At 48.7% G+C, this 15,143-nt stretch overlaps 2 protein-coding genes across 2 annotated transcripts in view; both read left to right on the forward strand.

Annotated features, from left to right (window-relative positions):
• The window catches only part of LOC128723940 (uncharacterized), a 58,723-nt gene that overhangs the window by 4,895 nt on the left and 38,685 nt on the right, over positions 1-15,143 (forward strand). The window lies entirely within an intron of this gene.
• Positions 8,087-9,050, forward strand: LOC128726408 (prostaglandin E synthase-like). The gene is made up of 3 exons (XM_053820215.1): positions 8,087-8,237; positions 8,410-8,486; positions 8,710-9,050. The coding sequence occupies exons 1-3, from the start codon at positions 8,112-8,114 to the stop codon at positions 8,948-8,950; spliced, it is 444 nt and encodes a 147-aa protein (XP_053676190.1). The 5' UTR covers positions 8,087-8,111; the 3' UTR covers positions 8,951-9,050.

Raw genomic sequence — 15,143 nt, forward strand, 5'->3', positions numbered from 1 at the left:
TAGCTCCTTTCACATTTGCTGGCTGGAGATTCCCAAAGTTGATCAATACGCTTAGAGCTGTCGAGTTGTGTTTTGTTTTTAAATTCTTTTACACTTGAAGGGTATTCAATGATTGTTTCTTTTTTAACGAGATAGAGAGTGCATTGTACGCTGAAATAAACATTAAAAATAAAGGTTTCTTTAAAACTTTGCTTTTTTTAATGGTTCTGGTACTTGGATGGCTCGGAAAATCAAAACCATATTTATTGACAGGTGTTATAAGTTAAATAAGTCTTTATTTTAACCCAACTAAATAATCAAAATGGATATTTCCACCCTTCATGTTTTTAATTAAAAGTTGTATAAAAAAAGTCCAATGATGTGGTGCTTCTGAGCACACTGTAATTGTAGTTTATTGATAAGAGGTGGTTGATTAATAATTATACTGTTCATTTAACTGTTTGATGCATTTGTTTTAAAGCATCTTATTGTTATGCCGCGTACAAATTTGTTTGTCAGCTCTCATCAGTAAATATCTGCTATAACGCCAATATTTCCAGAGCCTCCTGTGAATGACATCAACTCCAGTGCCATCATTTAATGCTTTTCCCAGTCGCATCGATATTTTTATCCGTGGGTTTTGCATAATACCACTCGCGGTATAATTATGGCATGCTTAATTGCATAATTACAACTGCACGGAAAAGTACACGCTGTGTCCAGCGACACCGCTTGTTGAGGCTTGAGTTCGCCGCCTCCTGTTTGCTTTCGGATTGTTCTCATTAAATAATCCTACGCAGAATTGTGGTTTCGAGCAGGTCGAGCAGGTAGAGCAGTTGGAACGCCAGACAACGCGAGGCAACGGTTCAGCCAGAGCAATAAAAACGTGATTTTTTTGCCCGGCCTCAAAACCATACACCACCATAATCGCTGTGCGACGCCGGTTTTACTTTGCAGCTCGGCTGGGCCTGCAAGATGGCCGAGATTTTCACACGATAATCGCCTCATTAGCACGTCCTTACCGACCGCGTCCTTGGGCGATCGTTGGCCTGCGTCCTGCTTTCACTGCGCCATCGCGCGTGACTCCGAGAGTATAAGCTCATCGCAGGACCGCATCGTCTTCCGGGCCTGTGACCTCCCATTTCCGGTGCACCAAAACCTCCACCCAACGGATCCACCGGAGGGGGGGGGGGGGGGCGTAAACGTTAATAGAATTTGCACCATCAAAGAAAGAAATTCAATTTTCTCGCCCGCGTTCCACGCCCACCATCGTTGTTGCGCTTCCCGGCCCTGCGTTGGCAACTGGATCGAGGAGCGAGGTTTTCCGTTTGCCCTTCCGCTGACTCATGCGGCCCTTCGCGAGACGAGCTGGAACGATATATCCAATGTCGGGGGTGGGGGTTGGATGAAATGGTGAAGAAAAAAAAACCACGCCCTACCGCCGTCATCGAAACGCCAATCATTATCGCGCCCCGGCAACGGAGCCCGCGTGTCCTTGATCGTTGACCGACAGCATGATCCCGGGATGGATTCTGGAGATTAGATTGAGTGGCTTTGCTGCAGCGTTTGCGTGGGTGGGTTTTGCGTCAAGTATATGCCGGTGCCGTTTTGAAAACTCCGGGATCAAGCAGCCGGCTATGGATGGGAGACGCGTCGACGATGCCGTGCTGGCGTTGATTAAAATGTAGAAATTTAAAACTGACGCAACCGGGTCCCGCTTCCCGGGTGGTGCTCGAATTAAAATGGACGCTAGCCGTGGACGAGTGAACGCCCGGGAACGTCTTTGAGTGCGCGTGGGGAGGTACGCGCTTCATGCGCTTAGCTGTTATGCATATAAAGTAGCTTGTTATACCTCTTTTTTTTTGGGTGCGATTATTAAAGCAGCAAGCAGAGCTCGAGCATGAGCGCTTGAAACTCGCGAAACAAAGCGCTGTAATGATTTGTGTTTCGATGCTTTTCAAGAGCTACGGAGCTGTGTGAAAAGACTTTAAAGAGGAACGAAAGAAGTACATTTCCAGTTTTCCATGTATGTGAAATGAGCAGTTTACATTTTATCAAGCTTGTTTAAACTGAAAAATAAATGGCAATCATCGAACCATCGCAAAAATGAAAGCATCAACGAGTTAATGCGGTCATGAAGCATTGAAAACGATCGATCGGGTTAATTAACGTTCACTTAATGTAGCTACTTGAAACGTGGAAATGACCGTTTGATAAGCTAAAAATAAATTGATCCTTCATTCCCGCACGAAACCGCTAGCTGGAAATGGTCTCCAAGGTTCATAGTCTCAATTGATTCCAGTGTGGTTAAAAACGAACTTAAAACTCCCTTCACGACATTCCCGTTTTGCAAGAATCTCGAGCTTAATTAGAAACCGTTTGCAAGTCGCAACTGCAGACGAGCTTAATTTGCGTTCGCTTGATCTGATTCGTACCACTACGTCAACTGGTTGGTGCGTATCCCGGTTCCTGCCCGTAGCGCATCCACATCCAGAGCCCGAACCCGATTATGACAACTGCTTGTAGATGGAAAAATCGATACAGCTCTTTCTCACGACGACGGGGGAAATCTTCCAGCACGAGCTAATTTTCCCTCCCTTCTGCTATTTCGAACCGGAGGCGAATGCCGAACACAAAGGCAAACGAGTAAGAAGACGTCCACCGGGCATCATCGTTCGGACGATAAAGCGAGCGTGCATCGAACAAATCAACATGCCGGAACAACCCTGCCAACCCAATGGCAAAGGCAACAATGGCAGACCGAACTGGGCTCTCGAAGCCCGCCGATGGAATCCTGGGAACCCCTCGACGGCATAACAAAGATTGCCAATAAAAGCGAAATGGCTTTCAGTGCGCCATTTCTTCGATTGCCGCTCGAAGCGAGAACGCAGGCAGAAGGATAAGAGCTGGCCGTGCGCTTCCCGGGCACAATGAAAAGCGCTGGCGGATAAAAATTGCTAGGATTCCTTCGAGTTCAGTAAATTGGAATTTTGCTCCCTAATTATCTCACGACCACCGGGAGCGCTCGAGGCCGGCGCCCGAGAGCCGATAGTTTTGGTGGTCGATGATTTTCGGCAGCGAAGCCGAGATTGCTAAAATTATGCGGCTTCACACGGGTGGACCTTTTGTGCTGCCGTTCTCCAGGCTCTCGGGTGCGGTATGACTCGACAATGTTGATGCCGGCACGCGAACCTCATGCTCGCATACACACGCGTTAACCGAACTCGCTCTCGGCAACCAGGGCGGCACATCACGCGGCCCTTTTCGAAGGGTCACGGGCCGAACCCGGGACGCATAGAAAATGGCACCAATCGACTCTTGATTGCTGTTCAATGTTTACTCATTCATTATCCTCATCATCATCAGCAGCAGCGGCAGTGGCAGCATGAGTTGAGGCTTCTTTTGGCGGTTCCCTCAGCGGCCGCCTTCCATCTCGTAATCCTTTCGATCAAAGCCTCCAACTGCCTCCCGGAAGCGCTCGAATCAGACGGGCTCGAGCGATGCGGCCATGACTCGGCACGATCTCGGCGCGCTTTCGAAGGCCTTCGAAGTCCTGCAAGACGATGGAACGGTGGTTTCGTCCTCGGTGCTGCCTTGGGGCGTGTGTACCGGCCAGCGCTAATCCCTTTTAAACGGGGCTTTCGATTAGAATCTCGATCGAGAAGATGGTGCTTTCGAGCCGGAGTCGCCCAGACGGGCCGCCAGAATTGGCTCCCGCGTGCAGTTCGATGACTTTTAATGGCCGTTTTGTGATCTGTCGTGCGTTAAGACGATAATCAGGTCGTCCGGTTGCCCCGGGAACGTCCGGTCAACAGCCGACAGGACGCCTGTCTCCTGTCCAGCCGCAAATACGCCGATCGATTCGAGGAAGCGGTGCGTTGCAGACGTGATTCGTGGCGGAACTGGCCGCACGGTAGGGTGCTTCCGCGTCCGGACACGCAAATCGAAAATGTCACCACGCGATCATCCGGTCGGTGTCGGGTGGGAAAACGTCTCCATCGAAGCACGCTGTGTAGAACGGTTCCAAGGACTCTCGGGGAGGGAGAAAGCAATTAAATGATTGATTGATTGCTTTTCTTCGGAACGCACCACACGCGCTGGGGCTGGTGGCTTTCGCGACTTCGGTTGCCGGAAAGCGGCACAGTTATTGTTCTGCCGTCAGGTGGAGCAAGTGGAAATTATAATCGTGCTGTCGTACAGCCGATTGAAACCAAACATTGTACCATTCAAATTGAACTTTGTGATTGCGATTTGCGGTTTATGGAGCATAAAACGTGCACGATTGATTTAAGCGATAGCACTTATGATGCGGTTCTCTGCTCTTTTTTATTTTCAGTTTAATAACTGTACGAGCTAATGTGCTTATAATTGTGCACATGAGTTGAATAAATCAATTCGTTGTATTTGGAAATTGGCTTTCATGTATTGTTTGGACTGATGTGCATGTTTTGTGTTTTTCAGCTTAAAATTGTGCTCAAATGCTGAATAGATCGAAACGTTGTACTAGGAAAATGCTTTTGTATTCTAATTTAATAAAATTATGAGCCAACATGGTTGAATCAAATCAAACCATACAATAAAGCGATCATTTTAATCTCATCAGAACATTTACTCATCAGAAAAAAGAACACATAATTTACGTAGCCAACGCTTTTCATGGCATATTATTTCCCGAATTTTAAAATAAAACAAAAAACAGAAGAATAGGTGAGGCTTAAATTGCCTTGCCATCAGAGGGAGCGCGTCCTGGTGCTAAGTACAGTTCCATTAAAACCCAGTGCCAGCTTAACACGGGAACATTAGCGAAGAGTCTCCCGGGGTTGTGCATACAAAATGAAAGGACACGTACTGGGAGCAATGAGCGAGAAGGCTGCAGTATAAGCGAAAATCCCCGCAAATCTATAATCCCACCACCGTGTGACTAATCGTAAAAGCCAAACTAGCCGGCGGGTCCACCATAATCAGACCCCGAAAGTGCCACGGCTGTACCTGCAACGCAAGTCCCAATGGTGTCCCCTAGAGGCCAGCGTCCTGATTTGCGCCCCCTGTACGCTATCTCGCTCGCCGTCTGGATTATTTGCCGTATTAAAAACCAACAAACGTTTGGGGAATTATATTGGAGGGAGAAAAAAAATAACCTTCATTAAAGGCAAAATAAACGTACGGTTCACGGTTGGGTGGTTGCTGGATGGTTTTCTCACCCACCTCGTGCCGTCCGTGACGATTTGGGTTGAGCAACACTGGAAAGCTCTCGCGATCGCTGGTCTGTGACTGTTGCCTAGGACACGCTGGCACACCCTGCCAAGCGGAAACCGAGCTGGGATGCTTCCAACTGAGCACAGGCAAAGAGAGAAAAAGATAAAGATAGAGAAAAAGAGACAGATAGAGAGAGAAGGACACTATGGGAGACACTGCGCTGGCCGCTCGAATGGACGGCGAGAAAGGTAATGAAATAAAAACACCCACTCAAGGCGAGGCGACCTTTTAAAACGAGATTATGCGGCCCGAGCCGATCGGGCCGAGGACCTCCGCTTGCCTTCTCGCTTCTGCTCCACTAAAAAGAAGAAAAAAAAAAGATAAAAAAGGATACCCCACGCGAGGCTTTCGGTTTTATTTCGCCTTCCTCGAACCGCCCGAGCCAAAGCGAACCCGTCGTCTGCAATCTGGTCCAAGCTGGTGATAATAACTTTTCACTCCCCATCCCTTTTGGCCGTGATGCTCTCTCTCTCTCTGTCCCAACGTTAGGGGTCTCTCTGTCACTCGCACCCAATTGACCGATCCGTGGTGTCCTCAACCGTCCCATCCCGATACACGGAAACTCGCGCCATTTTCATCCACTCTCCAGCGCGAAACCATCTTTTTGGAATTCATTTTTCATCCTTCCTCGCGCATCCTCCGTGGTCCATCCCATGTGTCCGTTTTTTGTACCCCTTGTCACCAAACTCTCCTACCTCGCAGCGGTACCCTCGTCAGCGACACTTTCGTAGTGAATTTCAAATTGCACGGAATTTTAATATTCTGTGGTATCTTATTTTTTCATGCACTCGCTTCCACGGCGGTGTCGTCGACGCGCGGTGCGGTTTGTTTGAGTTTTGGATTAACTTTCACGAACCCACTCACCCAACCATCGTGAGGTGGTATTTTGCTCTCTCTCTCTCTCTATCTCTTTCTCTCCCTCTGTCGGTTGTGTTTTCTTCTACTATCCTTCCGCGCCAGGTGGGGACAGTTTGCCTCGGGAAGGAATGCGCTCCCTGAAGCCTGCAGCCTGCGGCAACTGGGTAAAGTTTGTACACAGGTTCATTTTATTTTTCTCGCACGCGCACACACCCTCTGTGGACTTTTTATTTTGATATCATATTTTTACACCAACCCCCCCTGAAAGGTGGCCTCGAACCGGGCGAAGGGCGCGGCCAGATCACCAAAAGTGAACAAATGGCATAAATTATGATGATACTTTCTCTCTTTCTCGTTCTTTCCTCCGCTGACCGACCGACCGAGTAGAGGGTTGCATGATAAAACGTAACCACCGGGTTAGCCATAACCGGGCCATTCTCGCCGTGGTCATCCGTCGTGAGTTTCCTTGGCACACGCACCCAAAAAAAAATGAATCCTTGGCCGGAGGACGACCCGGGGTCTGAAGTTTTACATCCTTCAGATGGTACTGAAATTTGAATATTGCCGGTTTCGAATTTATTACGACTGGCAGCGGCGCTCGGGCGGGCTGCAACGACAATAGTTGATGAGGCTTCATGGCGGTTGATAGTGAGCGAAGCTTTGCACATTTCGTTTGGTCATGCTCTGGCCGGAGGTGGACGATGAGAGGGTGATTATTCGTTCGCCGGCGAGAAAACACGCCCGGTCATGGTGACTCGGGCTGGCCCGTGCTATGATCCGTGGCACGGTGATGACCACGAAAGTGTAATCGCTGGCTGGAAACGAGCGAATAAGTGCACTAGTGCGGGTCCGGGCCACTCGGGCCGGAAGACAAATTGCGTCCCATTAGGGCTCCTGCCACACGCGCACCCGCCTCTCGGGCCGTGGCTGATGGCGAAGATATTTAGGTTGGACACTTAGGAAATGAGTGTTTGCGGTACTCGTAAACAGCGACCGGTTATGATGCATGTTTGCGGAGGCCGGAATGACCGAAAGGACGCATCCCTTAGTGCGGTGGGATGTTGATGTGGGCGAGATGATAAAAGCGTCGTTCCGGATGTTAACAAGCTCATCTGGAATCGGTTTTAGGGTGATGGCGAAAAAAAACCACGAGATTCGTTAGCAGCATTAGTGGAGGAAGGATATATTTAAGATATCGAGAAGGAAAATATGCAGCTGCCATGCAATCAAAATAGCTTAGCTTGTTTTATACAAGAACTGCTTAGTCAGTTTTTTAAATAGACTTGGAAATGTCAGTTATTTTTGTCAACGCTTCTGTGATACCATCATGTTAAAATTTATGATTATATAAATTGATTCATTCACTAGAAATAAATGGAATGAAACAACATGCCTTAACGCCGAAGCCAACGAATCTCTCCAGGTTTCAACTTCGAAATGAACCTTCTCCATTATCTTATTGAGTGCATTATGTACTGCTCAACACGTTAAACTGAACGTTGGTGTCTCTTCTTCAAGCTGATCATCGCAAACACCCACCACTCCAAGCGAATGGGTGACTTCCCGAGCCTCCGATCGAGTGGAATAAACGTGCGCATTAATAAGCCACAGCATGCTGCGACCACCGATGCCAACCGGCATTTGACGCACCACGCATACGCTGGCGAAAATATGATAATGCTTGCCAAATGGAACGGGGCGAGAAAAAAAAAGGGCCACTTCATGCTTCTCTTCGCTCGCTTCGGGCCTATAAAATCTCCCTTCCGGCCTGAGCGTATGCGCATATATTCACCGTCTCGGGTGTCCATCTCACTCACTTGACTGGCCCGGGCCATTATCTGCCAGTCAGCAGTTGGCACTAAACTTCCTGATAAGCCCTCGCACTAGTTCCAGATACACACACACACACCCTCGCACACCGGGTGACCGATAAGGGTAGTCTAGTTTCCCCGGTGGCCGGAGGCTCAGTATTACTTCACCTTTCGTGTGATAAGCGCACCGCATAGCAGAAGCAAACCATGTCGCTCGTGTTCGGTCAGGTCGAGCCCGCCGTGTTCCAGGCGTACGCTTTTTGGGGTGCCGTGCTCGGGCTCAAGATGCTGCTCATGTCCGTGCTGACCGGTATGCAGCGTGGCTCCAAGAAGGTAATGCATTGAAGAGAAGCGAATGTGTGGGAGAGCGAAGATGAGCGAAAAAAAATACGCCCACCTTTAGCAATGAGGTCCTTTTTCCATCGAAGGACGATAATCTCCCGGAATTGAGTGCCCGATCCGGTGGTGTCTCATCCCAACTCCGCTCGATCGTTGCTCGTTTCAGGTCTTCTCGAATCCGGAAGACGTTAAGCCGGGCGGCAAGGTTGCCTACAACGATCCGGATGTGGAACGTGTACGCCGGTATGTAACCGCACCGTGGCACGGTTCGAAATCGGCCGCTCGAACCGTTGCGTTGAACCGGAATGGATTGCGCCGGTGGTTAGGATTTTTGCGAATCCGAATTCGCCGGTTCCGCGTGGTTTCGTCCGCAGCGCGTTTGTGGTTTTCGGAAACCGATCCGGTCGAATCCCACCCCCACCCCTGACTAATCCCTTCTCGTTTTCCGCGACTTTCCCACCGACAGGGCGCACCGGAATGATATGGAAAATATTTTGCCCTATTTCATCATCGCGTTCCTGTACATGTTCACCAGCCCGAGCGTGTTCGTCGCCGTCAACCTGTTCCGTCTGGTGGCAACCGTTCGCATCAGTCACACCGTGTTCTACGTGTTCGCGAAGCAACACTCCGTCCGGGGACTCTCGTGGGCGGTCGGTTTCGTCACGACCGTCTTCATGGCGGTGCAGATTTTGCTGCACTTCCTGTAGCGCTATGAAATTGGGTGCGGGAGAAGTAACAAAAAATAAAATAAAAGCCACCCCCTGCGACAACCCGACACAATGGAACCGTCGCACAGGCGAAAAAGCTCTCCGGGCGTTAAGTGTACTTAAAATCCATTCTTTTTTGCCAACGAGCCCCAGGTCCTCGAAAGGGGCACATTGAAAGAAAAATCATTACTATTCAGTGCACATTCGGTCGAAATCGACTCATAATAGCTGGGAAACGATCAGTTTTCAGTTTCCAGGCGCCTTCCCGACGTCGGCCACGCTCCGGCACGTTTTTCACCGGCCCAAGCCGGCACAAGGGGGTTACGGTTTGCAATGGCATCGGAATGCCTTTTCACTGAAGAACCGTACGAGCACAAGGTGTAAGTGTGCGCTGGAGTGGCTGTTGTTTTATTCCCATTTTTCGCCCTCCATCGAATGCAGATGTTACGGGGACGATGACGTTGTTGCATGCACCGATTGTTACTCGAACGGGTGGGCTCCTATTCGGGTGGGAGTGTAGGAAGAAAAAAAACAAGCTCATGCCCGACCTGGCCGAGGGTGGGCGAGATTCCTTTTTCTATTGTGCTCGAGTGCGTGTGTTTGGGGAGGCTCACCCACCGGTTGGGCTGGGATGGGACGGAATCCGATCACGATGGTGTCGGCTTGGTCTCTGCAGGGATAGCAGGGCCAAAAGAAGCAGCTGGCCGTGGTTCGCGACGACAAGAACGAGGTGCTAACGTGCCGCCAAGCGTAACGTGAAACTATGAAAACAATTGTTTTCTAATCTGAAACGTGACGTCTTCGGAAAGCTGACACCAGACAATGGGAGTGGGCACTTTGGCCTCCGAAATTTGTATCCAAACTGCTTTTAAAGCGTGGCTGTTCGAGAGCAATGGCGAAGGGCTTTTCACGCGCTAAACGCCCCATTGTTGACAGAGGAAAAATGCACCGTTCGGGTTTGGTGTGCTTTTTCTTTGCAATACTTTGAAAGGAAAACAAGAAGGTGAAGCGAAATTGAGCAAACATTTGAGCAACATGATAGGAATACCCCTTAAAGCAGAGATGATTCCGTCGATCCTTTAAGGACGTATCCTTTAAGGACGATAATTTAAGATTCAAATTGAGTTTAAATTGTGCTAAAAATGTTTTGGTACGAATACATCCTTATTTATTTTCAAACCAAACATGCATACATCAGCGTGATGGGGCGTCCCGACCAGCTTAAATTCACTACGAGTCTTATCAGCGTTTGCTATCATTTGCTTACCTTTTCCCCTTAAGCTTAGCTTGAGTTTTTTGAGCGTGTGTGAGGAATAGCGTATCTGTGTAAATGACTCAAAAGCAATGATAAAAAACGCGATCCAAGCGTAGTTCTGACTCAAACGCACCGTTCGATACGTTTTCAATCTTGAGTAGTCCGCAGCACGTACAAGTTTTTCGTTCGCAGAACATTCAACTGTGTGGAGGCGACTAAAGAAAATAAAAAAAAACTGAACGACACACATAAAGCTGCAATCCGAAGGGCTACCGTATTGCCGTGTTCGTGCACGGTAGCATGTGCGAACGCCGGGATGGAATGCTGGTGACGTTTAACATTTTATTGATTTAGCTTCGGGGGCCGACTTTATTGAACCCATTCGGCAAACGGTTCCGTTTTGCTTTTTGGAAGGTGCGGCGGTGGGAAAAGCGTCGAGAAAATCGATCGTACCCGCGGGCGCGTTGGGTTCGATTGCAATGGTCAACCCATGGTACGGTGCATCGACAACATCGATGCCTTGCGGCACGTAACAGCCGCAAAGGTGGACGTTGATGAACGAACCACGCCCAAAGATGGCGCTGGTGTTTGTCGGCCGGCACTTTACGCAGCGCCCAGGGACATCGAACGATCCGGGGTTGGGCTGGTCGATATGTACAAATGGCAGAAGGTTATAAGCGTCTTTGCCGGCTTCAACCGGGCGATAGCTACGGCTCATACATTTATGCATTGACCGGCATGACCGATGGGTAGTTATGGTATCAATTCGCTCTCGTACCGCTTCCCAGTCGGCACTGTAATAACTCCATGAAATATTCAGCAAAATAGCAAAACAAAACGGAAGCATAAAAGACAACCCACGGCCACCGAGGGCCAAACGGTTCGTTCCCAGCGGGGTTGTTTTTATCTTCAACGATGTGATGCACCATTCAAGGATGATAAATGGCGCATTAAAAAGCGTTTAAATAATTACGAGCTGTACGGCAGCCGTACGCCGCCGAGAATAAATGCAGTAGATAACGCATCGTGATTCTGTGCCTCGATCAATTCCGGTGGGATTTTTCATTACACCCAACGTGCAGTCGTTCGATCGAGAGCGATCCCTCGATCGGAAGAACCATGAAATATTCCATTTAACTGGGCCATTTGTTGGAACAACGTTTAATTACGCCATATGACACAGGAGGGCCGTGGTCTTCGTTAGCTGAAAACATATTAATTAACTCATTGTACAGTCGCAAGAGCGCATAAAAAAGGAAGCAGCATCTGTCCTCGAGTGAACGGCGGGCCAAACCCCGGAAGAAATAATTACACGCTATTAATATTTCATCAAGTCCGTGTTTCCGGGTAAGCGGTCGTTTAAAAATCGACTTCACTTTCGCCACATTCTCCGGGCTCGAGAATTCCGAGCCAGTTTCCGGCGTTTTTCCCCCCTTTTTTCGCAGCATCATAAAGTCTCGCTCAGGTCTGCTAATCGTTAATCGTTAAACTTTCGGCCCGTAGTAATTAACAGCCGCCCGGATGGTGCGAAACTCGCTCGGCCTTTGCCGTACAATTTATTTAATGCAAATTAGTCTCGATCAGGCACCGGTTAAACGGCACCGGCCCCTGTGAGGAAAACCTGGGCAGGCCAGATGCTGGCCTGTGCCGGGGCCAACTCAAATGTCCCATTCAACTGTCGATTTCGTCCGATCCAAGCCGGTCCGGGTGCGGGCATGTATGCGCCAATTAGGTAAATTTATGCGATTTATGCTGGCACTCGTTGGGGCGAAAAACGCCACCAAACCACCGCAAACCACCGCGACCCCGGGGGAGTGCTAAATATTTGACGGCACATGCAGTCAGCGGCCGGTTCGGTGATTCTCCCTCGGGTGGGCCGGTGCAGTGGGCGGCCCGAAATTAGGTTGCTTATTTTCATAACATTTTAAATCATAGTAGCAACTAATTAAACGAAATGATTTATGCAATTGCTCCGGTCACCGCAAAACCCGGACAGCCGTGATAATGGTGCCGATTATGGGGTGTTTCCACCGTCTGCTTTCCTCGTCCTCGGTGCGATGGGAAATCACAAATTAGTGTCCACCCGGTTTTAGCCGGAACTTGCTGCTAAGTGCCTAGCACTAGCACGCTGACGGGCGGAGTGCGTATGCGCACTCATTGCGATGACAACGGGCGATGGCGTTGCTAATCGTATTTAAAGAAATTATTATTTTGTTTTTTATTTGGGCCTTTTTTTGCCATTTAGAAATTTACACTCACTCACCTAACATAACAAAAAAAAAAACAAACTAGCCCATTAGCTTATCGGCCATCCAGCAGCTGAGGCTTGTCTGGTGATGCAAACCTAACCGGAAAGGCTAATGGAATTCGTTCGGTTGATTTTGTTATTTATGGTGGGAGTGAAAAATAATTCTAATTGGAATGACAGTAAGCTCACCGGTGTTGATGGGGAAAAGCTGTGAAAAAATGCCAATAATGCATTGAAAGCTTGCAATATGGATTTGATGTGCTATTTCTGCTGTGATGGTAGACAGCTTTAATAAAGAGCTTTTCAATTAATTGTGATTGTTAGGCGTTCGGTGAATATCCTAAACTACGAATGTTGATTAAAATTGAGCAGACTGGGTACATATTTTGTGTGCGTATATTGTCCAGAAAATTGTGTTATTTCAATTGCCACTGCTCTATCGACTTTAAATTGTTGGAACTCTATTCCGATAACCCATTCGTACAACTTCTAGCTACATTTTGGTGCGCTGGTTTTACATAAAAAGCAACCGAATCAAACGTCGAGTGGATTCAATCATTGAATGTCTATTTTCAATCACGCCTCGTTTCATTCGAGTGTCAGCTCGAGCTGTTTTCGCCCCTCCCATGTTCGACGAGTTGTACGCTTCGTTGTCAACTGCCGATGGAACCATTAATTATATTTGCCAGCCACCATCATCATTCAACAACAGATCGGCAGTTAACGACCGTGGATAAAACTCACGTACTTAACACCTCCAGTGGGGCATTCGTTTCGCTTTTATAACAGTTTTCCCTTCTTTTTTTTTTTGGCTGCACGCGCATATTTCTCGCCCTACGCTCCACCGGTCACCTTTCCGGTGGCCGATTATCGTTCCGGCTTCGTCACGGTGTCGCATCCACCGAAAATTGAGCTTTAAATATTGTTTATTTAACGATCGGCCTTTCTGTGGCTTTTTTTTTGTCGCGCACACTCTTTCACTCTCTCGCAGCTCGAGAGCCACAAGCCGGCACCGATGGTGACGGCTGACAAAGGTTTTCCCTAAATAAACAATCAATTTATATTCAATGTCAGAATCCCCGACGCCAAAAAGGGATGCAAACCGACGGTGGGCGTGGAAAACTGTCGCACGAAAGCGGCAAGAAAGGGAACGAACGAACGAACGAGCGGCACACAACACAAAAAAAAACAACATTCATTAATAATAATTACTTCCGTACGAACGGTAACGGGATTTTCCGAACCAATTCCGGCACCGCGAGGCACGAGGATGGCACGGAAAAGATGGAAAAGTTTTGATTGAATTTCCATCGGCAAATCCACTGCATTGCGCCAGCCTTTTGGAAGGACCCCGCACAGAAATGGGTGCCGAAAATGGGTTCGCCGTGGCGAATGGCACCAGGCGGCCAAGAAAAACACTTCCCGGGAACCGTCGGCACAATGCGAAACTTCTTCGCCTCCGAAGAAGGTCCGAACTTTGGTAAATCTCCGGGACCATGACCAGGCAATCCTTCATTCCCGGGGACCCAATTTTACAAACATCATCATCCTTCCGAGGTCAGCGCGTTCGAGCTCGAGGAGGTGCTTCGCTGATGGCATTTTTCGTGCCAGCCAAAAAAAAACATGCTGCACAATGCCGCCTTACCGGTAAAGAATGAAACGAAGAACGCGACCGCCGGAAGAAGTCGATCTTGATGGCCGCGTTGGCCGAAAGGACGGAAAGCTCGCCGGCTAGCTGCCGGAAACCAGACAACGCGCTTTCAGGTTTTAGCCATTCGGACACACTTTCTCTCTCTCTCTCTCATTCTCTCTTTCTGGTGGTCCTTTTTTGCGCATTTCCCTTTTTCCCTCGAAGCCGCTGGGACGCTGGCATTGGCATGGGAATGATATTTCTTTTCCGCTCGTGTCCGAGGTTTTTTGATTGATGACGCCAGTCTAATGTACCCCTGTAGCTCGTGTGGTGGTGGTGTGTGTGTGTGTGCGTGCGTGCAAAACTTTCCCCCAAAGCGGAAAGGGGTGGAATTGTGGTTCCTTGGAACGGTTCTTTGTCCGTTTCGTTCCCCACTGGCGAACGTACGCCATCAAAGTGTGCCATGTTCGTCAATCATCCGACGCGGACCAAAGCGGAAACACATTTCGGGTTCGGCTGATCGTTCGATGGAGCCGATGAATCGGAGGAATTGCATTCCGAAACTTTTCACCGGCCACCAACGCGTCAACGCGCTGTACAACGATCGCAACAGAGCTCGGAAAGGAAATGGTGCGTGGAGAGGATTTCCTGTTTCCCTTCTTTTTTTATTTTGGTGGCGAGTATATTTCTTCATTGAGCTCGATTATAACCCCACTTAAATTTGTCTCACGTAACAAAAGCCGCTAGACGGGGTGGCAGCAAAAAAAAAGTAAAAATAAAATAAAACATCGCTCTCCATTGTGGTTGTGCCGAAAAGTCGTCTGACAGGTTCCACCATAAATTTGTCACTTGACATCCGCCAGCAGCAGCATGGTCGAGCCACGCGTTCTCTCTCTATCTCTCTCTCTTTCACGGTGCAACCATCTACTGTCGAAACAAGACGCTCCATTCATGACGCACGATTAAAAGCTAATTTTCATCCATCTTCCCGCACGGCGATTAAACTGTCGGTGCCCAAATGCTCGAGAGAACCGTCGCGCCAGAGCCCGTCGTCTCTTAG

Source organism: Anopheles nili, chromosome 3 (assembly GCF_943737925.1).
Source record: "Anopheles nili chromosome 3, idAnoNiliSN_F5_01, whole genome shotgun sequence".
Classification (NCBI taxonomy): Eukaryota; Metazoa; Arthropoda; class Insecta; order Diptera; family Culicidae; genus Anopheles; species Anopheles nili.

Excerpts from the sequence above, each read along its gene's own strand:
- LOC128726408 (XM_053820215.1), top strand. The coding sequence starts at position 8,112 with ATGTCGCTCGTGTTCGGTCAGGTCGAGCCCGCCGTGTTCCAGGCGTAC. Across the intron at positions 8,238-8,409 it reads TGCAGCGTGGCTCCAAGAAG|GTCTTCTCGAATCCGGAAGA; the intron begins GTAATGCATTGA and ends TGCTCGTTTCAG. Across the intron at positions 8,487-8,709 it reads GATGTGGAACGTGTACGCCG|GGCGCACCGGAATGATATGG; the intron begins GTATGTAACCGC and ends TCCCACCGACAG.